Source organism: Uloborus diversus, chromosome 1 (assembly GCF_026930045.1).
Source record: "Uloborus diversus isolate 005 chromosome 1, Udiv.v.3.1, whole genome shotgun sequence".
Taxonomy (NCBI): Eukaryota; Metazoa; Arthropoda; class Arachnida; order Araneae; family Uloboridae; genus Uloborus; species Uloborus diversus.
The window spans coordinates 114450593-114477336 of NC_072731.1; the positions used below are offsets into that span (position 1 = coordinate 114450593).

Genomic DNA, 26744 nt, shown 5'->3' on the forward strand with positions numbered 1-26744 from the left:
ATATATATATATATATATATGTATATGTATATATATATTGGAAGTCTCAATAAAGCGCTTTAAAATATTTTAATTGTTTTTGAGTTCTTGAAAACAATTAAATGTATCTTTGAGACTACTGGAAAAGCGCTTCAATTTTATTTATTATCAAGTGTAACTATAAATTGTTTGCATGGCTAGGATGTTACTCTCTCGTTACTTATTTTCTAAATCTCTGCACCATTTCTTTTAAAGCGTTTTCCGGATTTTTTACTATTGATCATTTTACATTTAATTCAGTGCTGTGCTTGTCGGTGTGTTGAGAAGATGATCAAAAATCAAATAATAAGAAAAGTTTTTTTTTTTTTTTTTGTCGTGTCCATGGACAATTAAATGGCTCCGTGTGTCTTCAAGACCGCGCCCGCTAGCTGCAACGCATCTGTGCTGTAGAGGACAATAAGAAAAGTTGATGTGAGTAAATGTCGATGTGTCATCTTTTCTTCTCCCTGTGCCAATTAATGTCAACAATTTGTTGGATCGAATCAATTTTATTTTATTTTATTTTATTTTATTTTATTTTATTTTATTTATTTATTTATTTATTTATTTATTTATTTATTTATTTATTTATTTATTGTATTATCTTAATTTGAAAAAGAGTGTATAACTTCTTAAAAAGTTGTAGTTTGCCAATTTTTTCCTCAACTTTTTGTAGTTCCAATTATTGCTAATAACAGGGGTTCTCAAACTGGGTGACGCGGCACTCTGGGGGGCCGTAGGAAAAGGCAAAGGGTGAAATATACAAGTCCCACGCCCATGTTTTTAATATATATACTAAGTGAGTTCGCCAAATAAGGTCAAATAGACCAGTAAGGCCATCTCCCCCTCTTTTTTTATGTAGCAGAGTAAAATCTCGCTATCGTGACTTTATCGTCATCAGAAAGCCAAACTGATGATAAAGCGTTATCAGCATGCAGTTTTTAAAAACTAGCCAAAAATGTTGCAAGAGTTATTACAGAAGTGATATAAAAACGACCTGATTTTATTTTGCTGTACGTTTTGCTTTTACTTGGTTCAATGTAGGTAACCAGTATAAAAAAAGTTCTTTATTGTTCTTTAAGCCTAATTTATGCAGTGGAAGTATTCACAAAGATGAATGTCGCTGTGTACCGTCTTTTTTGTTCATGTGATTTGATAACCTAAAAAGATTGTTTGCTGTTAAGTCCGTGGTTAGCTTTCTAAGCACTCCGGTACCCTTATAATATGACAATGGAATATTGGATGGATGATATGATCATGTGCTGCACATATATGCACAAATTGTACGCATGAGTGACAGAAAAAAAAAGAAATACTAAGTTTTCAGTTTCAGTTGCCCCAATATGACGGTTGAACTTTCTCCTTTCCACGGAAGTAAACAAGGAATTTTTGGTAATGCTCTTGAGGTTTTCAAATGTGGTTTAATATATATTTACATTAAAGACTCTTTCAATTCGTTTTATTTGAATGTACTTTTGGCGTTTTTGTCTTCAACTCTGGTTGAAGTAATCTTTGGCCAGAGTTTTCCTTATTAGAGCCCATATTCCTCACCCATTCAAAATCAAATGTTCTTGCAAAACTATGTATGCAATAGAATTCTCAATTAAATAAACATATTGGCACAAAAATATTTATTATAATGCAGCGAAAGGGTGTATTAGATAAAAATATAGCAAGAATATCAAATTGGGAAATAAAATGGTCCAAGGTATGATGATAAAATAAAGAATTATCAATCTCGCTAACAGCTTCGTTACGTTTTACAGTGATAGCATCACAGACTATTAATACATTGCAGAGACATTGAAGAAAGTGCTATTGTGTACAGAACTCGTGGCACTCTCAATGGAAATTCGGCTGCTGTTTGCCCAATTAGGGAACTCTCTGAGGTTAAACATGGCAACTCCAAGCGTGTTAATCATGAAAAGTTGAACAGCACAGCAAGCTAGATTCATTGCTAGTCCAGGCTTAGCCTAAAATTAAAAGAGGAATTATAAAAAAAAAAAAAAAAAAAAAATGCAGGCACGCTCACACACAAAATGAATCGATTATTTCTGAAAGGGAATAAGTCCAATGGATTTCCGTTGGAATTATGCCCTTTCTGAAATAATCGATTTAAATACATTATACACTCTCATGCAAATGAATGCTTTCAAACACAAAATTTTAGGAATTTTGATTTTTTTGCAAGAACATCGAAACGTTTGACTGCAGAAAGGCATATTAATTGCCATTTTATACGCTACAGCATAGAAGCAACAACAGTTTTAAATATTTCCTAAAAATATAGAGTAAAGGAGGGTAAGATTAGGAATTTAGTATTTATATAATTTATTCACTGATATCGGAATGAGTCTCAGTGCTGCTTGAGACTCAGGCAGTGCTGCTGTTTCTTTGGGGGGGGGGGGCAGGGGGCACCGTCCCCTGAATAGTTGGGTTTTTTTTGTACAAGTAATGAAAATATGATGCAAGTTGGTTTCAAACCGCTTCTTCTTTTAATGAGTCCCCAAACAGTTTTCCAATTACAGCATTTTACTCTAACACCTCTGGATTGTTCGCGAGCCATAACCACCGAGATGGGTTTCTCTTGCTATTTCAGTAAAACTTTGCCCATCAGCATTTATGCAGATAAAAATTTGTATGTGTCGTATACTACTGACGCAGTTGAAGCCAAAGAAAAACTAGTATGTTGTGGCCACATCACAAAACTTTACTCTATATCTTTGTTATAATTCTGATCCCTCCCCATGCTTGACGAGGAAGCAATATTCCCAACAAAAACAAAATTACACACGCCAAAACTTGACGACCATCCCAATATCCGATTTGTTTCAAAAGCAAAGCAAAAAATGAAAATTGAAAATTATTCGCAACTCCAGCGCTCGAATACGCTACCTTGCGGTGATTTACAAAACTGCCGAAAAAACTAAAACATTGCCACATTGCGCTCCACGTGTATCTGTTGACGTAAACACAGGCAGTTTGTTCTGAGTATTTATTAACGCATTCGATGTGTCTTAGATTGCTTTCAGATACAGAAATTGTTTCGTCCCTTAATAGTATTCTCGAGCTTCTCAAAATAATGTTAGTTTTCATTATTTCCTTCTAAAAAGCGAGTTGATTGTTAAATGGTGAAAGCGTAAAGACAAGAAAACTCTGGATTAACAAACTTGGATAACGTTATACCAGGTAAAATTTTTTTATTGTTTTGTGTGAATTTGTAAGAATATGGGTTTTTTCCCCCTAAATCTTAAATTAATTTAACTAACCATATTTTACAGCAGCATTTAGTTGGAATGAACAGTATACAATTTATTTTCTTGAATACATTACTGTAGAACGAAATGAAAAATGTTTAACCGAGAAAGAATTTAATTTATTGCTTTATTCTTGGCTGAAAGGTTTCGGCAAATTTGTTTAGGGTTATAGTTTTAGTATTGTGCGAGCTAAGTACCCTTGGCGAGATTCCGCATGTTAGTTAAACCATTTTTATTTTTTATCATGAGTGGAATAAAATGGTAGAAAGATTACAGAATTCGATAAGTAAAAAGAAATAATGGTAGATCAAATTGAAAAGAAAACTACCACCATATATCCGTGAGAATTTTGTTGATGATTTGCATAGCACGACATAATTAAATCATAACTCAGAAATTAGAAACATTCGAAACAGAAAAATTTTAAATTGACTGATTCGGGAATTTGAGAAAAATAACTCAGCTACAAATGCAAAACAATTAGCGCTAGCCAAACAAGGCAAAGAAGTATCATCTTCTCTTGATAATAATTCGTAATGTCATATAATGAAATTATCCAGCATTAATTGTTATTCTTGTCAGACCACAATTATTATTTAGTTTTATCAAGATTTGATAAATATCGAATTCAACATCGTGGAAATGGCTGCTTAGAAGTAAAAAATACATAATTTGCGTTAATTTTTGATATTTAGTAATGCTTCTTGAATTCTCATTTCTTTTTACGTGGGCTAGAATATCCACAAGACTTTGAAAATTAATTTAAAAAGAATAAAGCGAAAAAATCGTGCATACGAACAAAATTTACTAGGCTTATGAGAATTTTCTATGCTACGGCGTGCGTTTGTTTTACCTTTTTTGTCCGCCATTAGACAGTGGCTGCAGTGCCCCCTATAGTTCGTTGGAGTTGCGAATTTTAAAATCCTTGCTTAAAATAATTACAAACATTTATTTGCTATTAAAAGCAAGATGGCAACAGTTCGAAACACGCAGACGACAGTCTATTACGATTTGAACTATCTTTCTTATTATTGCATTTATAAAGCTTTGTCAAATAAGGAAATTTTGGGGATGTCACAGCGGCCTCTTGTGACCTCCAATCGCAGCGCTCCTCTCTGACTCTGCAAATTTTTATCTATTCACTTTTTCTTTTGTGAGACACTGAAATATTCACTCACCATGTCGAGAGTCTTCATGTTCCCACTTTCGAACACAATGGCATTAGGAGGGGTGGCAACAGGAAGCATAAAAGCGTATGCGCAGGCAACAGTAATTGGCAGCATCATGTACAATGGATTAACTCCAATAGAAACAGCCTGAAAATATGACGCTGTTAAACTTTTTTCTATTTATGTATAAAGAGTTTAATTTAATAAATTAATAGTTTAAACAAAAAGTTTCGTCCAGAACAAACGAGCCTACTTTCCCGTACGCCAGCATCAACTTTCAAGTATCTAAATTAGCTGAGACTGCAAATTATTGTCAAACATTTATTTTTAATATTTTTAGCTGATTTCTAATGTGCCTCGCTCATACAAAGAAATTGATGCGTAAAAAATAAATCAATGAACAAATAAAGTAGTAGCAACCTTTAAAAATCTTTGTTTGTTTGGTTTTTTTTCCTGAAATTTTTGTAGTTCCAATTACTTCTCATAAGGCCTAAAAAAGCAGAATTTTATCTTTGCTTTCAATTTTTTTCCCGAGGGAGAAATCCCCGGAAACCCTTAACTCTGATATATTCTAAAGCCCACTAAAATAGGATTCCTGCAAGTGCAACACTTTCCTAATACCCTACCCCTGCAAGATCGATCGAAAAAAAAAAAAAAAAAGCAAAATATATTAAAAAGCGAAAAGAAAAAAGAGGGTTACGTAATTAGTGAAAAAAAATTAAAAATGGCCTCCTTGCCACGGACATTAAAAAGTTTTCCGGGCTGCAAAAGGGCCCCGTTCCTGGAATAGCTTAGAGCTCCGTTAAGTCTAAATATGGCCCTGGTGCACCCCCTACTCCGTGTTCTTGGGTACATTGGCGATTTATTGTAGAATCAAGGAGTTTAAAGAAAGCACATAAGAAAATCTCATTAACTACAATATAATTTGAAAAACTGAAATTGATTAATGGGGTCCGCTTAGAGACAAACTCACCATTTGGCTAAAAATTGGAAGAAGAATAGTAGCAGTTATCGTATTCGTAATTATTTCAGTTATCATAGCAGTAACGAGGCAGACGACTACTACCATCGCTCCTGGAGGCAGAACAGCCAAGAACATCAGTTCTTCACCAAGAAACTTCGAAAGACCTGATTTCTAAACAAATTAAGAACATTTCAGTAAGACAGAAATCAAGAAGTAGTTACACAATAATCAATTAGAGGCATAGATAAAATAACTAATGGTAACTAAAAAGCGAGACCTGACGCTGACATCACATCATGTGGTTGATTGTATTGACGGTCAACTTTTCAGTTGGAGATCAGGCGATAGTTTGTTAGGATAAGAGCCAGACCATTCTTAACATTCCGCCTACAAACGCACGCTACACATGGTCAGTTTTGCTGGCCTACAGTTTCTGAGCATGATTTGGAACTTAGAGGTTACCGTGTCAAACTCGTCAAGAGAGATTTACATTATCAAACAAAATGAAAACAAAGCAATTTTAAAATAGGGGACGCTTATTTTGTTACATTAAAAACCTTGACAATGTTTACCTCTTTTTGGGGGGTTCAGCAAAAAAAGTCAACGCGTTATAGCGTGGATTTGATTTGGAATACTTTTGCAAAACTACTGCGAAATTAACCCAATCTAAGCCAATTACCTTTCCCTACTACCCTTAAAAAGTGGTAAACATCGTCAAGGTTATGTCATCTCAACGGCTCAATTAACTCGAGTCATGCAATAGAAACCCTAAAAAATTCCTTTTAAAAGCAGGATTAAAGTGAATCCGCATATTACCGATAAAAGCTAGAATGCGGTGGTGATAAGCGGGTTACAAGTATTGGAAAGAGAGAAAAAGTGGAAAGAGTGAAGTTTTCAAATCTTGAAGCAAAGATCTCCAGTCACGTGATGTATTTTAAAACAAAGTATTGGAAGAAATCGTATTTCCTTCATTCGTTTCAGGTAAAACGTGTCTCCAATTCGTCGTAGTTGAGCCACGATACTTGGAATCTTTGCCTCAACGTTTCCTCAGCCAAAGATTGAACTTGCTACTACGAATTCCTGTTACGAATACACTGTTAAAAATCCTGAAATTTTACGGTAAAAGTTACTGGCTATGTTATCAGTAACTTTTACCGTAAAATCCTATTTTACTGTAAAATTTTACGGTAGAATAAACGAGAGTTATAAAACGCAACAGGTGAGCTGCAGGTGCGATCTCGGGACCTTTGCATTGGCAGGCGGTTTTGCTGACCTCCAGACTAGTTGGGACACATCGAGTGAGGGGAAATACAGTGTTGTGTGTTTCGCGCTGTAAGTTACGTGGTGTATCAATTGGCCCTGCAATTGTTTATTTTTTTTTTCGGTACAATTTACTGTAAATTTTTTCTTTACTGTATACGCTTCATTTTACAGTATATTTGCCGTAAAAGTTTTATAATTTTTTTACAGTGTTGGTTACGAAAGCGTCATGTGAACGCAATTTATGTATTGGTTTCTGCTTACCTGTGCAGCATCAGCCAGTGCAAATCCTCCGCCGACTAAAATGAGCACTCCCCACGGTATTTTCGCCTGAGCTGTTTTCCATTCTAGAATCCGAGGACTGTTCCACTCCCCGATGTTCGATGGAAGGATAAACATGAGGAACGCTATCGCAATGGCAGGAACGGAATCACCAATTTTGCTGTGCTCACAGGAAGAAAAACTCCACGTTATTTCAAGTAATAGTATAAAAAAGCGCTAATGACACAAAATTAAAAAAAAAAAAAGTATAATTTGAATTCTGACATTTTGAATTCGAATTATGTTTTTCGCAATCACGAGTTGCGACAGGACCCTAGTCTTTGGGGGACATTGTTTCTAGAAGCAGCACCTGTCTTCCCAAGCCTGCTCCTCCTCTTATGCAGTTCCGTGTGTGTACGTGTGTAAAGTGGCGTTTGTGTGTGTGCGCACGTGTGTTTGGGCGCGCGTGTGTGTGCGTGGGTGTGTGTGTGTGTAGGACATGGACGTCACTGCCCAGGAGGAGGATATTCCTGTGAACAGTGTTGCTAGTAGAGGCCCAGGATCAGAGGAACAGCTCCTGCATGGGCCGGTGGACGGAGGTGCTGCAGAGGCTCCTGGTACATTCTGAAAAAGGAACCGGACCTCAAGAACAGTCAAATGAAAACAATTAGCAATCGTGATTGCTCAAAAAAAAAAAAAAAAATATTTTTCATTCTCGTGTTTCGGGATTAATGTTAACCCACAGCAAGGGGCCCCCCGAATTTAAAATTTTTGCGAGGGCTGACATTCTCAATTTTCAGACAAATTTTGCCGAATGATGATAATTTTGTCGAATGAGGAAATTTTTGGAAGGTAACCGTGACTTCCCGTGATCTTCCATCGGGGCGCCCCTGCCTACGGCATAAATTAAGAAGCTTCATAATGTACGAGGGAAATAATGAAAGACGTACGGGTCATTCTCCAAAATCCTAGCAATATTATGTCCCAGTAGCCTAACACAAAAATTGTTTAGCTCAGAAAGTGTTTTCGTTTTTTTAATAGTTAGAAATAACGGACCTGATATTATTCTATTCTTATTAAAACAATAACGCATTTAGTTTTTTTCTACAAAAATGTTTAAAAAACCAGAAAGTCACACTTTTGGCGTGTCCCCATCCGTTTTTCAAAAAGACTTAAATTATTCGAAAATTTTGTATCAACATTCCACAAATTCAATTTGTTGTACAAAATTAAGCATATTTAATGGTGTAAAATAGCAGTCTTTAAATAAATTAAATTAAATCATTAAGGTACATAGTTTTAAACTTTGTTCCCAGGTTTTCATGTCATTCTCCTGAACAATATTTCTGTTTTAAATAAACCAAAAATTTTAACTTACTCATAGTGTGTGGTTGAATTAAGTGGTTAGAATAGAAAAATAACATTATTCACCTTAAATATAATCCTGGGCCTACGTAACAAACAAATGGTATGGAAAATGTCATACCCCTGTCCTAAAAAAAACCACACTTCTAGCATTATTTCTCAAGTACTGGTAATGCGTCCTGTAGAATTCCCGCAGATTTATTTCCAACTAGTGGTACCCGCACGGCTTTCTCCGTAGTAGAAAATTAAAAGGTCATTTGGTTCGCCTGTATATTTACAAATAATGGGTGATGAATTTCTCGCCAATTTGCTATGCTCATTTGCTCACCAGTGTTACGGTTCCACGTTGTGATAATTTCGTAATTTTCTCTTCCACGTTGTGATTATTTCCTGGGCAAAATGTTCTTAAAATTGGAATAGAAAAAGAACAAAATCGAATTTTCAAAAAATCGCTTCGAGGTGCACACCCCCATGCTACAAACTAACTTTGTGCCACATTTCATGAAAATCGGCCGATCGGTCTAGGCGCTATGCGCGTCACAAACATCCGGACAGACAGAGATCCAGATATCCAGACAGATTTATTATTAGTAACTAGTGGCACCCGCACGGCTTCGTCCGTAATAGAAAAATTAAAGGTCTTTTGGTTTGCCTGTATATTTACAAATAATGTATGGTGAATTTTCTCGCCAATTGGCTTGTACCGACGTTACAGTTCCACGTTATGATAATTTCGTATCTCGCCAATTGGCTTGTGCCCATGTTACGGTTCCACATTATGATAATTTCGTAATTTATGATAGTTTTTTTCTTAAAATTGGAATAAAAAAAGAACCACATCGAATTTTCGAAAAATCGCTTCGAGGTGCACACCCCCATGCTACAAACTAACTTTGTGCCAAATTTCATGAAAATCGGCAGAACGGTCTAGGCGCTATGCGCGTCACAGACATCCAGACATCCGGACAGAGAGACTTTCAGCTTTATTATTAGTAAAGAAGATACATTAGTTGGAAAATAAGTTTGATTGAAAAAAAGAAAGTTAAATTTGGCAAACGATAAATAAAAAATGTATCAGTGGAATAATTCTATTTATTTAATTTTTTTGTTGTTGTTAAGACGAATCGTTCCAAAAGAGATTCATTGGTTAGACATAAGGGTCATTCCATGTCAACTCACACACCTAAAAAGTGACTACTCACAGATTATAACAATATTTTGCAGATTCATACCCATTTACTAAGTGGTATAAGAAAACCAAATTTGGACTCTCTAGCTGTTGTAGTTTTTTGGATATAAGGGGTCGAAATTTTAATGTTTAATCATGAACTTTATTTATTTTAAAAGTTTACATTAAGAGCTTTAAAATAGTATTTTACGTGATACAAAAATGCAATTTTTCATTTTGAAGTTTCATTTGAATTGACCTTTGACCTTGAGTAATTCCAAAAGTCATAATTTTAAAAATCTGAAAAAAAAAGAAAAAAAATATATACACCATTATTTTCTTTATTTGGGCCAAGTTTAATATTGGGACAACACTGGGATCATGCATAATTTTACAATTTTTCATTTTGAAGGTCATTTGAATTGACCTTTGACCTTGAGTATTTTTAAATGTTATAGTTTTAAAAATGTGAATATATATATATATATATATATATATATATATATATATATATATATATATATATATATATATATATATATATATCTTGTATACACTGTTATTTTCTTTATTTGTGCCAAGTTTCATGTTGGGACAACACTGGGATCATGCATAATTTCAACTTGAATGTTACTCCGAGTAGCCAAAAATAAATTGCCATCAATTGAAATACCATATGTGTACCCAAATGTATCATAATCATGCTGAAAATACAACATTAAAAAAATGAAATATTCATTCAATGTGATGTACAATGAGTAAATTATATAAAATAATTATACAAGTTATCCATGCAGTCAAACTTGACTTAACAGTTATATACTTCTTGACAATGCTTTGATAGATTGCTTTCTGCTTCTGCAATTTTATATCTCCTTCCAGTTTCTGCACTTGAGTAAAAACTAATCTCAAGTCTTCACGCACACAATGTTATGGCAGTTGAAAAGAATTACAACCAGGTGCGCCTCGATGGAAGGTCAAGGGAGGCCAATTTGAGCTTCCAAAAATGTATTTATTCAACAAATTTTGTTTGATGATACAGAAAAATTATCATCATTCGGCAAAATTTGGAGCTCTTTTTGGCAAAATTATGATCATTTGGTGAAATTTAGTTCCATTCATCAAACCCATTCATTAACCTCGCTAAAATAAAAAGTTTGGGTCACCTTTGCTTACAACAGACTAAAACTGCAATGCAATCACATGTTTAGGTAAAGAAAGTTGTAAAAGCACTTGATTACTTGTAGCATTCTATTAGGACTTTATAGACAAGATGCGGTTAGTTGAATCAACTTTTCAAAACAGTTGCTTGTTAACTCGCTGACTGGAGTATTCCATTGTTTTCACACGAGGCAACTTCGTAGATTGAATTTTTCTTCTAAAAATATCCCACATCGCTGTTAAAACTGAACCGAATTGACTCAACAAATTTACTCGTGTGTAGAGGGAACGCTTGGCAATGTCCCGAAGAGTTGAATCAAGTAAAAAGTTGATTCAACTCATCGGGATGAGAACCTTGTTGTTGTTGTCTTGTGCCAACAAGGCTGGCAATTTGGGGTGCGCTGCTACACTTTTCCAACTGTATTGCAATTCGGTGTGAAGTCCGACTTCTTCAATACACAAATGCCATAGGGACCCGTTTATAGGGTAAGCAACGAATCACAGCATAACAACACATTCACACAAAGGAAGGACAAGGACAAGAGAGAGAAAGTACATCCATGCCCGATCCGGGATTCGAACCTGGAACCACCCCATCGCAGGTAGGGAAAATAGCATCTGTAAGTCAGTCTGCAGACGATATTTAAAAAGAGCAACTATAATTTTAAAATTGTTATACATTTCTAATTTATCGTCTGCTAAACGTTGCTGTATCATTATTTTTCAATTTGTTGTCGCATGAAACATTAAATTATAGCCTATGCCCTAATTGTCCCAACATGACTCTTGGCAAAAATAAAGAACACAAAATAGTGTGTATAATATATATTTTTTTCAGATTTTTAAAATTTTGACTTTCAGAAACATTCAAGGTCAAAGGTAATTTTAAATGACCTTCAAAACTTAAGATTGTATTTTTGTATTATGTCATATATCATCTTAAAGCGCGTTTTAAGAGCTTTAAAATGATATCAAGTTTTTGCATCTAGTGCAATTAGAACAAAAGTTATATGCGTTCAAAAGCTACACCATTTACCAAAATTCTTTTTTTTGTAATGACCCCCAATCAAAGAATATCTGTATTAAAAATCTAAAAATTTGGGTTTTTAATTTTATTATCAAACTTATCTCTATATAAAATTTTAGAAAAATCGGAAGGGGTCAACTTGAAAATCGTACTTTTTGATCGATTTGATATGGAATGATCCATTTGTTACTTTCTTCTATATCCAATATATAGAAGAAAGTATTGGATTCGTGCAAATTTTCGAATTTCAAATTTTGACGGATTTGAACGTTTTGAGGTGTGCTGAGTCCATTTCGACTATTTTTGAAAAATGTCTGTCTGTCTCTGTGTGTGTATGTGTGTCCGTGTGTGTTTGTGTCACATCTGTGTGTGACCAGTTTTTTGAGGCCGCTCTACAGCAAAAACTACCGCATGAAATCGAACGAAATTTGGTACACATATATGCCCCTATGTGAACTTGTGCCCATTGGTTTTTGGCGCGAATTCCTCTAAGGGGGGTGGAGCAATGGGACGTTTTTTGAGTTACGCGAGCTTGCTATTCCTCAAGAAGTAACTGGCGGAATCAAACAAAATTTGGTCCATATGTTGCCATTAACAAGAACAGGTGCTGATTCAATTTTGGTGTCAATAACTCAAACGGGGGTTGAGCTATAGAACGTTTTTTGTCGTCAATTATGACTGCTGTATCTCAGGAAATAATTAACGGAATGAAAGAAAAATTTATGGGCAAGTAGTGGGTATAAGAGCTGATTTTATTTTGGTGTCAACAGCTAAAAAGGGGGTAGCGTAATCGCCCGTTCTTTTTTTCCATTGTGAGTGCCCTATCTCAAGAAGTAATGCTACGTTCTGGTTGTGTATATGTGAATCCATAGGTAAACAGGCTTTGGTTCAATTTTGACGCCAATCGCTACAAGAGGTGTTGATTTTTTTTTTTTTTTTTTTTTGTGAATAAAAATAGCTTTATTAATGCTACAATAAGAAAGATAAATCGTAATAAATTATCGTCTGCGTATTTCTCGTGATTTTAATTGTATAGAAATTATCGGAAATATTATCGCAATGATTTAAAAATTTTAACTGTTGCCATCTTATGTTTGTTAACAAATAAAATATTTGCAATTAATTCAAGCAAGGCTTTTAAAATAACTTTCAATTTTTGCTCTTAACTTTGCTCTTGCAATAATTCAGACATTGGGATGGTCGTCAAGTTTTTGCATGTGTAATTTTGTTTTTGTTGGGAATAGTGTTTCCTCGTCAAGCATGGGGAGGGATCAGAAAAAAAAAAGAAAAATATAGAAGAAAGTTTTGTGATGGCCACAACATACTAGTTTATCCAAATATTGCTCGAATAACTAAGTAAAATAAGTAGTAAGTAAAATATATGTTATTAACATTGCTAATTCTCTCTTTGTGTTACGTTTGTATTTCCTAAAATGTGAAAAGATAAGATATCAAGAAGTAATAAATAATGGAGCCGGTGTATCCCCAGAAATAATAATAAAAACATTAATGTTACTTTATAAGCATACTTAAGTTCATTTTTAATCATAATTATATCTTTGAATGCAAGTATAATAATACGAGAAGGTCCTTTAGTGAAGACCTGCGATGCGACTCCAACCATGCAAATAATGCAATGTTTCTAAATATTTTTTAAAAAAATCTTTACTTCGTGAAAAATTTTTCCGACATGGGGCTCACAGGAGTGAGATCTATGCTTTAGTTTTGTGCCGAAAAATAAATGAAAAAATTGTAAAACGAAACCCCTAGAAAAAAATATCGATTTTAATCATTTTTGAAATATTTTAGGGAGAATATCCCCGTGAGTCTCTGAACTTGATCTAAATGTTCATGCTTCTAAACTTTGCACGTCTCTAGCTCCTCAGAAGAGTGTTAATTGCTAATTTTACGCCCCTTCTCCTCCAAATAAAAATAACGGCTATGAAACAGTCGAAAACTGAAAAAAAAAATTGAGGGTGCCATTTCCAAATTTGGGACGTGTGGGGGGAAATCGCGACGGTCATAATTGGGTTTCAGGGGTCATTTTGCATAGGAATCAGCAAGAATTATGTCAGAAGCATTTTGAAAGTATTTTTCGCAGCACAGTGTTATTTGTTCCCAGGGTTCGTCTTTAGCAGTGTAGTCTTACACAATCATGTTTCAGAATAACGCCTTTCCTGTTTATACGATACCATAATTGCAGTCCATTTCCGCGACAAATACTCGTGCTGCCATCTAGTAATAGAACAACAAGTTAACTTCTAAATTATTACAGTTGATTGCAAAATTAGCGGAAAAAATATTGACTGGAATTTATTTTTCGAGTACGAAAGTGGTTAATTAAGGATGAAAACTTTTTATCCTTTCTTCAGAAAAGAGAGGATCAATTCTGTTTAGATCAATGAAATTTGCTAACTGCACAAGTTCGTTAAAGATTTTTATAAGTCACTAACTGTACCCGACGCGCGTTGCTACGCCAACAAAAAAATACATCATTATACTGATTTTCATGACAATCGGTTGAACGGGGCAGAAGTTGCTACTCTGCAGTGCCACCTGGTGGCGAGTGGCTTCAATGAGCATATTATGCACGTACACTGATTTTGTTGCACTTAGGCAGAGCTTGAAAGAGGTTTTTTCGTCAGGATTGGAAAATAGCGACGTAGATCAGCAGTAGACGGAATTTAAGGATAAACTTGCTAAAACGGTTGGGGACTATGTTCCATTTAGGAGAAAAGGTGTTAGTACCAAAATTTGACCCATGTGGTTCTCCAGGGAGACTAAAGAAGCTCTTAATTATAAACAAGCCACTTTTCGTCAGTTTAAAGAAACTGGTCAGAGTGCGGAGAGGCTCCAGTATGGTAAGGCAAGGCAAAATTTTAAGTATTTGGTATGGATTCAGAAAAGGGAATTGGAGCAAAGGCTGGCAGATGACATTGATGGGAACCCTAAGAGGTTTTTTGCTTACGCTAATTCTGGGAAAGCTCGAAACAGTCAAATTGGACCTTTGGTTGATGAGTATGGAAATTTAATCCAAAACGATAGGGATATTGCAAATGTTCTAAATAACTTTTTTTCCAGTGTGTTTAACGATAACTGTATCTCAACAGTTGACACTAACAAGACACAAGCTATTATACAGCTTGAGGATTTTGTATTTTCCAGGGAGGAGGTTTTATTTCATTTGAAAAAGATTAAAGCAACTAAAGCTCCGGGACCTGATAATATTTATCCAAAAATTTTAGTTGAATGTGCAGAGGAATTAGTGGATGTTATTTTGAATATTTTCAATGCTTCTTATAACTCGGGGACGGTGCCAGAGGACTGGAAGCTGGCTAACATAACGCCACTCTTCAAGAAGGGGTCTAAAGGTATTGCTGGGAATTATAGACCTGTAAGTTTGACTTCGGTGATTTGTAAGATTTTCGAAACTTTGATCAAAATTAAGATCATGAAGTTCTTAGAGACCAATAGTCTGTTGACTAGTTTGCAGCATGGTTTCAGGAAAGGTAAATCCTGTACTATTAATTTATTGCATTTCTACGACAAGGTTACCTCAGCTTTAGATAACAAAAAATGTGTGGATGTTGTTTATATTGATTTTCAAAAAGCTTTTGACAAGGTACGGTACCGCATGTTGCTCTTTTCAGCAAGTTAGCTGACATTGGAATAGGAGGAAAAACTTTACTTTGGGTTAGAAATTGGCTTACTGGTAGGAAGCAAAAAGTAGTTGTGAGAGGAAAGCATTCTAATTAAAATGATGTTTTAAGTGGGGTTCCTCAGGGATCAGTTTTAGGGCCTCTTTTGTTTATTATATTTATGAACGATATTCACAAAAATATTTCTGGGAACATGAATTGTTTTGCTGATGATGTCAATGTTATGGAGACTGTAGAAAATGAAGAACAAGCAAATCAGCTACAAGAGGATCTAGATATATTACGGAGTGAGCTGATAAATGGGGTATGGCTGTTAATGTTGGGAAATGTCAAGTGCTACATTTAGGGCATGGAAATAAGTGTACAAGTTATTATTTGCAAGGTTCAGTCATTAGTCAGGCAGACAAGGTTACTGATCTGGGGGTCTTAATAAGTCAGGATTTAAAGTTTAGCCAACAGTGCAGCATTGCTAGCAACAAAGCCAATAAGATGCTTGGGTTTATCAATAGATCTATTTCAAACAAATCTAAGAAAGTTCTTCTGCCTTTATATAGGAGTTTAGTAAGACCTCATTTGGAGTATGCTGTTCAGTTTTGGTCGCCTTATCTGAAGAAAGATATTTTTGTATTGGAAAGGGTTCAAAGAAGGGTAACTAAATTAGTAAGGGGACTCTCAGATTTAGATTATGATACCAGACTTAATAGGCTTAACATGTATAGCCTGGAGCAAAGGAGAGTCAGAGGGGACATGATTCAGTTATTTAAATTTATCAAAATGAAAGATGTAAATGGATTAAATTTTTGCGGGGAAAGCAGGACAAGGGGTCATTGTTTTAAGCTATTTAAATCTCAGGCTAACTTGGAAATCAGGAAAAACTACTACTTTAGCAGGGTCGTGGGCACTTAGAATAGTTTACCGGAAGAGGCGGTAATGAGCAAGGGAGTGGATAGCTTTAAGAGGGCCATTGATCTTCATTGGGGACTAATTAATTGACTAGGACCAGCCTAGCTGGGCCCAGAGCCTGTTGCTGGTCGTCACATTTGTATTTGTATTTGTCATACCATACGAAATTGAGCAAAATTCGCAAAAAAGTGGTGGCCGCATGGTAGCAGATTTTTAAGAAATTTGGTATACAGGTTCATTTTATGCCTATATAAAAATATCTAAAATATTTTTGCTTAAAATTTTTTATTTAAATTGTTACATGCGATTGAAAATTGGTTAAATTGAACAGCATTCTCATAAATGCTAAATGTTGCACTTTTAAAGGCTTGTATCTTATTAACTATTTAATGAAAGCATAAAAGTATTATGTTGTTGCAATCTATGGAGTTGGGTAATTAATCTGATATCAGTAAAATTTTCAAAGTTATTATAGTTAACTTTTAACCGAGTTTCAAAAACGGAAAATATTTCAATTTTCTCATAATTAAGCATTTTATTTTTTAATCTCAATCTTTAAGGAATGCATTAGCTTTGATGAAATTAATACCCAATAATATGCTAAGTATCATAAAAGAAATACCTTACTTTTGAAGTTGTATTTTAACTCCCTTGTTTTCAAAATCAGTTTTAAAATTAGTGACATTTTGTAAAATGATGATTTTCCCCTTCACATACACACAAAAATTCAAATGAGGGAAAATTCAGACAACTTTAAAATTTTACAAGAATACAGAGCTGTGTTTCTACTATTTGCTTGAAGAAATTTGAAATTGGTTTTTGATTTCCAAACATAAAATAAAATTCAGAAAAATAGCATTTTCTTTCTGTTTTATGGGTCAATCCATACAGGTTCAACGGATGGCTGCGCTCGACCATGTTTAATTTTTTTGAAATTCATATCCCTAAAAGCTGCATATGAAAGATGTTTTAAACCACTTTTATTTTTTTTCTCAACTGGACCTTTGATTTTTTAGAGCTCACCAAAAGTGATTTTCGTAATCAAGAATGGGACTTTTAGACCTTTTCATTTTGGCCAAAATCTATTTGAATTACATTTATGACTGTTTATTTAACGCTTTGATGTTAAAGTGCATAAGTTGATAGTCTTACATGTTGAGTTACGTAGCTGTAAGTTAATAATTAAAATAATGGCAACAGGTTAAAGTTCAAGGCCAAATGTAAAAATTTTATTCATTTCAAAGGGGGATAACTCACGTAGGGGACAGAAACACAAAATGAAATATGGCAAAAACTAATCACTGGAACCATGCTAAAAAGAAAATGTATCTGATGCTGTGTGTTTGTGTACCCTTTATAGATTACAGCCCCTCAAAAATCGGAAAAATGACGAAAATGACATTTTTAGACCCCTATAAACCAAAAGGGGATGGAATTAAAGATACAATTTCCTGGCCAATTGAATATTCCATTGAAGTACTATACATGTTATACATATTGTTTTTTGTATTTGGTTTGTAAAAAAGATACAGGTCTTTGAAATTAAGCAATTTTGCTAGTCAATTCACACACTAAAACAGAAATAAATAGTGTGAAAACTTCATGGTACCTTCTTAAATTACGTATGTTGTGCCCTATATTATACATTATACTGAAAAAACATATCGTAATTTTCACAATAATTATTTTAATTTGATAACTTAGAAATATTTGGACATGAATGAGTAGCTTATACTGTATGGAACCGGTATGGATTGACCCTTATGTGAAATTACGAGAATTCAAAGAACTAGATAAACGACTAATTGATGCAAAAGCGAGTAAAACTAACATTTATTTCAATTAAAAAAATGTACATTTCAGCATGAACTTCATAAACATGCTTTTGAGAAAATGAAACACGAAAGAAATGATTAGTTTTGCTAAACTTACAAAATAAAAAAAAGTAACTAATGAAATTTTTCCTTAGTTCAAGTTACTCTAGTAACAAAAATACGCTGATACCAATGATTAAAATTTAGTAGCATCTAAAAGACATTTCAATATGTTACGTAAAAGAAATTGAGTAAATTTAAAGCTTTCCGTCATCTTCAAAAAAAACATCTAAAATAGAGGAAAAAAATGAAATTTTTGGAAATTTTCGATTTTTTAAAGTACAATTTCGTCATTTAGAAATTCGTAAACAGTTACTAAATTAGAGCAGATAGTTAGTTATAGATAGTTTTTCAATCTGAATCATTTTTACTCTTATATTTTCATTAAAAAAGCTAGAAGAGTGATTTAAAATCTGAAGTAAATTGGCAAAATTTCAATCTTTGTTAATATCTCAGATTCAAAAAAAAGATCCGAATTTTACTTTGCTCTTTCTCAGTAGAGATTTGTTTAGAGAATGCAGAAATATTTATTTTTTAAGTGTACATTTGTAACTTATGAAGTAATTGAGTCACAAACTGGCAGCAATGAACTCTGAAAATTTAGGGTTAGCGTAAGCATCAACTTCTAATTTCAATAACAAAGCAACAAACAGTTTTTAACCTTACATACTTTGCATTCCCTTATAGATATGCATGGTTTACCTAAATAAAAATTTTCATTGAAATCTGTGACATGTCAGCCACAGCTGATTTGCTCATTTCGCATGGAATGACCCACTACAGTGATCCAAAAATTAATATTAATAACCTTATAAGGAAGATACGGCAAAAATTTAAATGAACAAATAAGTTTTACTAAAAAGCATAACTTTTAGTAATGAAAATATCATAGAAAATAAAAAGTTTGATATTTTTCCTGAAAGCAAAACAGAAAATGGTTGAATTAAGTATAAAATAGCAAGTTTGCCAAACTCGTACGGAAGTGTTTCGGGGTTACAAGTAACTCTTTTTTCCTTTCAAGAAAAATGTCAGCTTGCAGATTAAAAAACTCTACCTTAGTCCATTGTCTCTGCTCACGTCTTTTCTGCAGTAAAATAGTAATAAAAAAGAGTTCCCCAGACTTCAAAACATGTGTCAGCGAGTTTTTACCAATTTACTTGAAAAAAAAAAAATCTTTTGTTGGTACATTTTAGTAGTTCTTATTTTCCACTAAACCATCAGTGAGCACAAAATAATGCCTCAATATCAAAAATAAATAATAGAAATTATAGGTGTTTTCTTCGCGTACGATTTATTTCTATAAGGTGAAAAATTTGCATTCATTTTTATTTTCCATTTTTATCACTTTTCAATATCTTTAATCCCCCCCCCCCCCCCCCCATGCTGAACACAACACAATTTGGATCGAAAGCTTTATTTCATCTATTACACCTCTTTCGGGTTCGAAAAATGATCTTTATAACTGTATTTTATGTCATATTTTTTAGTGATTTTTGGATAACTTGTACAGCTAGCAAATTGTATTGATTTAAACAAAATTCCACCTCCCTTCTCTGGAAAAAAAAAAAAGCTTTCTTCCTCAATTTTCGTGCTTAAAAAACAGTTATAGCAAAATTTCGGTCAATAATTTTTCGTTAATTTCGCAGTCAACTGTAACAAAGTAGAAGTTAACTTGTTAACGTATCACTAGATGGCAGCACTCAACGTGCGAAAAAGGACTTTATTTATGGTCTCGTCTGTTTATAATTGCTGGAATATACTTGCCTGACATTGCACCAACTGATTTCCTTTTGTCCCTATCGCTAGTGCACTTTCTCAGAGACAAAAACCTGAATGTTTGGCTGCTATAAAATTATACCAACTCCAGATATTTTGTTCCAAAGCCATTTCCATTTCCATTGGTTAGGAAAATTTAAACATTAGATGGAAAAAAGACTGCTGACAATAACGGCAATTACGTCATTCACTTAGAATAAGGTAAAAAAATATTTGTTTGAAAAACAACAACACGACGTTACTTTCCAGTTCCCTAAATACAAAGCATGATATGAGTTAACTAATAAAATTAACAATATTAGTTATTTTTTTTATCCTTTTTAAAGATAAACCAATAGTGCATTATAGATAGCATGCATTACAGATGAGCAAATTTATGCTTTTAATTACGTATCAGGCCGCATGGCGTATGCCCAGCCAGGTATAAATTTTGGGTCTCGGAAAACCCACAGAAAAACCAAAGCTAAAAATAAAACCAGAACTTGAGCTTCATGAGACCTGAAATGAAAAGATTTAAAAATGAGACTGGCAAATAATTCAGATTTTTAAAAAATACTGCTGCACTAGTAACTCTTTCGGCAGTTAAGCCTTACTTTATAAAAAAAAATCATGTAAAAAAAGCTTCTCAATAGAGATTTCAAGTTTTTAAGTTATGTCTAAAATGTTGGGGAACGTGGGGCAAAGTGAAATAGTTAAGAAAACTTACTTTTTTCAAAATGAACAAGTTGGAAATTTGTTCTGAAAATTATGGTACATAAAGAAAGAACAACATATTTTATACCAAAACTTGCATTGAAACATTATTTTGTATTTTTGGCAGTAAATTTGTACCCCCCAAAAAAGATGGAAAATGTTCACTTCTTTTTTTAATGTGTTATGAAAATATTTGAATAGAAAATATTTCACTAGAAAAATAAAATAAATAAATAAATAAATATTTTGTATTCAAATTATTAAGGACTAGCAGTACCCGCACAGCGATGCCCATGCTAAAAATTTAATGGAAGTCCGTTGAATAAAAAAAATTGACGCCCCCTCTCCCTGTTATGTGAAATGATCATTTTTCTTTGTATAAAATGCGTACACATCTTTTCAAAAAAAAAAAAAAAACACTATTGAAGTCTCTTTGGAATTTTAAACTTTTCGTCAAATCATTAAATTAGATTTACAGTTGCTTTAAAACTCTGCTTAGCGAGTGAAGTGACTTTTACTGCAATTTAAAATATTTTGCCAAATAAACAAAAAAAAAAAAGACATTAAATAATATCTTTCAAATGTAATGAATTACTTTTAAATAAAAAAAAAACCGCGTTCAGAACACACTTAGGAACTAAAACGCAAAAAGTAACCGACTACACTTAAATACTATTTCCTACCCAAACCTAAAAAAGGAATTTATTTTACAATAGGGAAGTTTTCGATTTTTTAATTTTATTTTTATATGATAGAGTAACATGTATGAATATCACAGGTAAAAAAAATTTTGCGATACGATAAGTAGTTTTTTTTAAATAAATTTTCAAAGTTCAAGCGTTGTGACGTCAACTGGCACAGGAAGTGACGTCATGCGCTCTTCCGCCGCGGGAGAAGTCGAAGGACACGTAGTTGGCTTCGAAGACGAAACGTAAGGCTTACCTCCTCGCGTTTCTGGAACATTAAACCTCTCATCCTCTCGGAAATATTCGAATACCATCATTGATATTACTTGAGGAAGATTATTGGATTGTGCTTTAACGATTCCGGCCTCCAAGTGTGTTCAAAAGGATTATTGAATTTCTAAAAAATAAAAATATCAGCGCGCTCAAAATTTCCCTAGCAAAAACAAGGCATCTTCGGCGGAAGGCTGTCCATTAGTGCCCTGTGACGTAAGCTCGTGACGTTTCAGAAGAGCGCACTTTTGCGCGTGGATTTTTAAAAATTCATTACAAATCAATCACGGTGCTTTAAAATTCGGCGATGGTGAATTTTTTAGTTTTGAGGGTCAATTAACAATATCCAATAGCCAAAACATGAAAATTTAATAGGTTGCAACTTCCCCATTTCAGTACAAAAATTAACTAAACTAAACACCCAATTTAAAAAATAAACATTAGTTTTAATTACTATACGATGCATTATTTTAAATACCTAACTAATTATATACGCTCTCTTAATTTTTAACAACCTTTTGAAGTCGGGGCCTCCTATAATTACTACCTAAAGTAACTGACAACAGGCCGAATCCTAAATTAGACACTAATTTATCTAAACACGAAGTTAGTCTTTAAAACTCAATGCACTCAGTTACATTAAGTAGTAGTTTATAAGAGGCCCCGACTTCAAAAGGTTATTAAAAATAAGAGATCGTATGTAATTAGTTCGGTATTGAGAATAATTCATCATATAGTAATTAAAATCAGTGTTTATTTTATAACTGGATGTTTAGTTTAGCTGATTTTTGTACTGGAATTGAAGTAAATTTCATTTTTAGGTTTGGGTAGGAAATAGTACGTAAGTGTTATCGGCTACTTTTTGTGTTTTAGTTCCTAGGTGTTTTTTGAAGGCGGTTTTTTTAATTTAAAAGTAATTTATTTTTGCTTTTTAGTGATGTAAATGTAGTATAAGTTTATAGGATAGAGTATGTGGTACATGACGTTGAGGCATTTCTTACGCGCATCTCGAGTAAGAAAACGTCGAGTACATGAGTCTGAATTCTGAAAACAACTAAGATGAGCACGATAGAGAAAGAAATAGACCACAGCATCTCGGAAACTTCCGACGACTGAAAAAAAGCTTTTTCAAATGTGCAACTATGTACAAAAAAATTCTGTCTTCATCATTAGTTGGACTTCATCAAAATTTGCTTTCCGAAAACAAATGCATGAGTCACTAAAAAAAGAAAAAAAAAAAAACAGAAATCGCTTTAAGTTCAAAATTGTAGTTTGTAAATTGAAAATTTTAAAATTGTAACATTGTAAATCGTAAATTATATTTCACAACAATGCGTTAAGAAAAAAGAACTTTGCGAAAAGTAGACTGGATTCAATATTTAGTTAGAACAATTTAAATGTTTATGGTTTCCCAAACTACAAATAAACTGTAAATTGCAAGACATATTGTTTCTCAACAATACGTGTTATGTAACTCGTGAAAAAGTCGCATGGTTCTTCGAATGCCCCCATTATAGATGAAGATCCAGTAGAATGAATTTTATGTTTGCTTCAGAGAATTCTTGATTCAAAATTGTCATTATGACTACTCCTAATAATAATGTTTTAGTACTTTCTTTCACTATGGGTAAAGATAACACATACCTTTGTTTTATGGCATTTTTTTTAACAATGGGTTTTATATTTTATCATTTGTGGGGAAAATTACATGGAATTTATTGTTTTTTACCCATAACTTTCCTCTAAAGAACAAATAGGGTATATCAAAGACTTGGAACCTTAGAGTAAAGTTAGACCACCCCCCTATCCACTAAACAAAAAAAAAAAAAATCATAAAATCCGGTTCACTAAGTTAGACGAAATACAAAGTTAATAAAGTACAAATGGCTTTAAATCTAAGTATGATATTTGAAGAGTTTCCTTAATTTCAAATTAAACCTGAACTTGATTACCATTAGACCGCCGGGGATGTATACCGTTTCAAAAAAAAAAAAAAAAAAAAAATCTTAATCGTACAGGCAGGAGCGTTCACAGAAATTTTGGGCTCCGTCACAAATGCCTTTTGCGAGCCCCCTCTCCATATTGCTTTTTCCCTAGTTTTAAAAATATTGGGCCCCCTTCTTTCTCAGGCCCAAGCCAATAGATGTTCTTTCTCCCTCCCCCCTGTGCTCGCCCCTGGGTACAGGTGTCTTCGGGTATTTATGGAGCACTGTATAACGAAAAAACAAATCCGACGAGTTCAGAACCTCCTCCTCCTTTTTTTTTAAGCCTGCTAATTAGTTTAACCCTAATTTCATATTAAACTGGCGGCATTGTGAAATAGTAAATCTAGAATACTGGTCAAACTTGAGAAATCAGACACCAGTTACAACATATTATTAAAGAATATAAATTAAATCATCGGGGGAGGGGTGTTCTGTATTCAATTCCCCTTGGATTGAACACTAAATATTTTTAAGAACTGAAAAGAGTAAAAAAAGAAAAAAAGAAAACATTTTAGTGACTAAATAAAGTTATTTTAGTTTAAACTAATATAAAGGTAATTGATTCAGCTATTAAAGTAGCAAAATATATTTAATTTACTGCTTTGCTACGTAGTAAAACATTAGTAACACCAATAAGTAAAAATTAACAAGCGGCGAAAATTAATCATCCATATGCCACGAGAATTATCGTTCAAGACGAAGGCAAAATCTTTGCTGTGAAAATACACCGGTCACGGAAAAACCACGTGACCGGAGATGTATTCCACCCGCTGACGTAAGCTACATTATGTATCCACAACGTGTGAAATTCAAAGCTTCTTGAATTTCTGCGGGACCCCTTATCAGATCCAGACCAAATTTTCATGAGACCATCTGGGAAGTATATCCTTTCAAATAAAAAAGGAATTTTTCAAATCGGTCGAATAGTCTTTGAATGATACGAAAACATACATAAAGTCGCAAGACGAAATCACAACCTCCATTTTTGAAGTCAGTTAAAAATAATTTCGCAACTATATTGTTTATCCCCAAACTCGCCCAGCAATCACGCTATCATTATCCATCCATCTATCAAAATAATAATAATAATAATAATAATAATAATAAAACATCTAGTAGAACATTCAAAAATCATTGTCAGAAAAAAAAGAAGAAAATGTAGTACATTTCACTCGGATAAAAACAAATCAAAAGTTTCTTTTCTTTCAAAACAAATCGCCAAAACAAGGAATTACATTTACGGTTGCATTAAAAGAATAATCCTAGACTGAACTGCTCAGCGCCTAACGCGCCAAGCGACCACGTTACCGGAACCCAGCCCTTTTGCGAGTGAAGCGGATGTTTTTTCTTAGGCAATAATAAATGTTTCGCCACACAAATAAAAAAGTATAAAATCACATTAACAGTAGCTTTCGAATTTTTATATATTAAGAGTTGCGTTGCCGGCTTCGCCCGGTCAACCTTGAGGAAAAAAATTGCGTCTAATGACATATATTCAACAATTAGGTTTAAATAAAGGGGGGAAAAACACCATGCAAAATTACCCTTCCAAAGAGCGACGACAGATATTAAAATACTTTTAAGGAATTAAAATGCAAAAGATGGATTTTAAAAGCGTAACCACGGAAACACGAAATAGAATAATTTTAAGAAATTAAATGCAAAATAAGGAAAGAAACAATGGATTCAAAAAGCGTAATCGTGGAAAGGCGAAAATAAAATGATTGAACCTGAATCAAAATGACATTTTTCGAATTTGATTTAAAAACGCTTGTAACATTTTTCCTTTTAAGATAGAAGCTAAGTTTTTCGACCATATGTCGAGAGAAATCTGGAGTAAAAAATGTCGCTTTTTTCAATGGTGTCAAAAAGAAAACTGTGGGACAATTCCTTTACTTTTTATTGATAGATTTAATGAAGAAAGTAGTGCCCAAATTTCAGCTAAGCCTAAAAAAGTTCGAGCTAAAAACGCAAGTTACTCCCACCGTAATTAAGTTAGAGCATTGAAACAAATTGTTTAGAACGCGGAAAATTCTACCCTTTTCATCGATACGTAATATTAATACATATGTGCAAGTAATTTTTTTACTCCCATATTCGGGAATTTATGTGAAATTTGGGCCTAAATTGGAATAAAAAAAGAACTATTTATTGGATTTTTTCGAATTATAGCCTATGTCACTCAGTAAGAAAGCACCTTTGTGAAGGAATTTTTCAAATAGGTGCAGTGGTTTCGGAGATTACGTGGAACATATAAACGCAAAAATCCGTTCTCTCTCTGTATAATATTAGTATAGATTTTTTGATAAAATAAATGACTAAATAAACGAATGAATGAATAAATAAAAAGGAAATGAAACAATAGACGAATAAATAAATAAATAAGTTAATAATAAATGAGAAAAAGTTAATTAGTTAATGAAATACTGAATGAATACGAAAGTAAGTGAATGAATGAGTAAATAAGGAAGTTATTAAATAAAGGAATGTAAATGAAGTAACTAATAAATAAACAGGTAAGAGATTTGATAAAAGATTGAAAAGTAAATGAAATGAACTATATTTCCCTTTCCCCTGCATGCTCTTTACTAACTCTACAAAGCATTTAAAACACAAATAAGCTTAATATTGAACAAATAAATAAAATACTGCACCGAATATTAGTAGGTCTCAATTAATATTTAAAATGTTAATGCCAAGAACTTTATCATTAAGAAAATATTTCAATATGAATATCAATTTTTGAAAACTGCTTACATTATCATATTTGATTTTCAAAGGCATTTTTTTCTTGACTGGAATAGACTACACGTGTAACAACATAGTTGAAATATTACTAGATAAGTGGTGCTAAAAGCAGAACAAATTCACTTTGCCTTACGTTTCCCTTCTACTAAAATAAACATTTATGAAAATAATAAAGAATATGACATTATTAGAAGCGAGTGAAATAAGCAAAGCACTAAAATTTTACTACGTACGCATCAAAGAGAGACTAAATTCTATCAAGTCGTCCCTGCAAAATAGGTTTGCGCTTCAATTTTTTCTGGAGGGGGGGGGGGGGATAAAGGAGTACATTTACTACGAATTTAATGGGAAACAACAAAAACTAGGTCACATAAATGCAAAAACGATAATATTTCAAAGCGGAGGGAAGGACACTTGACAGAATGCTTAATTAACAGAAGTCCCGCCCCCGAGACTTCTATTAAACACAGGCTTGCTCTAAAAGCTTCAGTGGCAACGTG

General features: G+C 33.4%; 1 protein-coding gene across 2 annotated transcripts in view; it reads right to left on the reverse strand.

The window, feature by feature from the left end:
- Positions 1–1634: 1634 nt before the first annotated feature.
- The window catches only part of LOC129217427 (Na(+)/citrate cotransporter-like), a 93401-nt gene continuing 68291 nt past the window's right edge, over positions 1635–26744 (reverse strand). For both annotated transcript variants that reach the window (XM_054851729.1, XM_054851736.1), the window contains exons 9-13: positions 20253–20360; positions 6933–7110; positions 5418–5579; positions 4454–4591; positions 1635–1991 (exon numbers count right to left, since the gene is read on the reverse strand). In XM_054851729.1, coding sequence (XP_054707704.1) covers positions 1803–1991; positions 4454–4591; positions 5418–5579; positions 6933–7110; positions 20253–20360 — 775 coding nt within the window. In that variant the 3' untranslated portion in view covers positions 1635–1802. The remainder of the gene's footprint in view (positions 1992–4453; positions 4592–5417; positions 5580–6932; positions 7111–20252; positions 20361–26744) is intronic.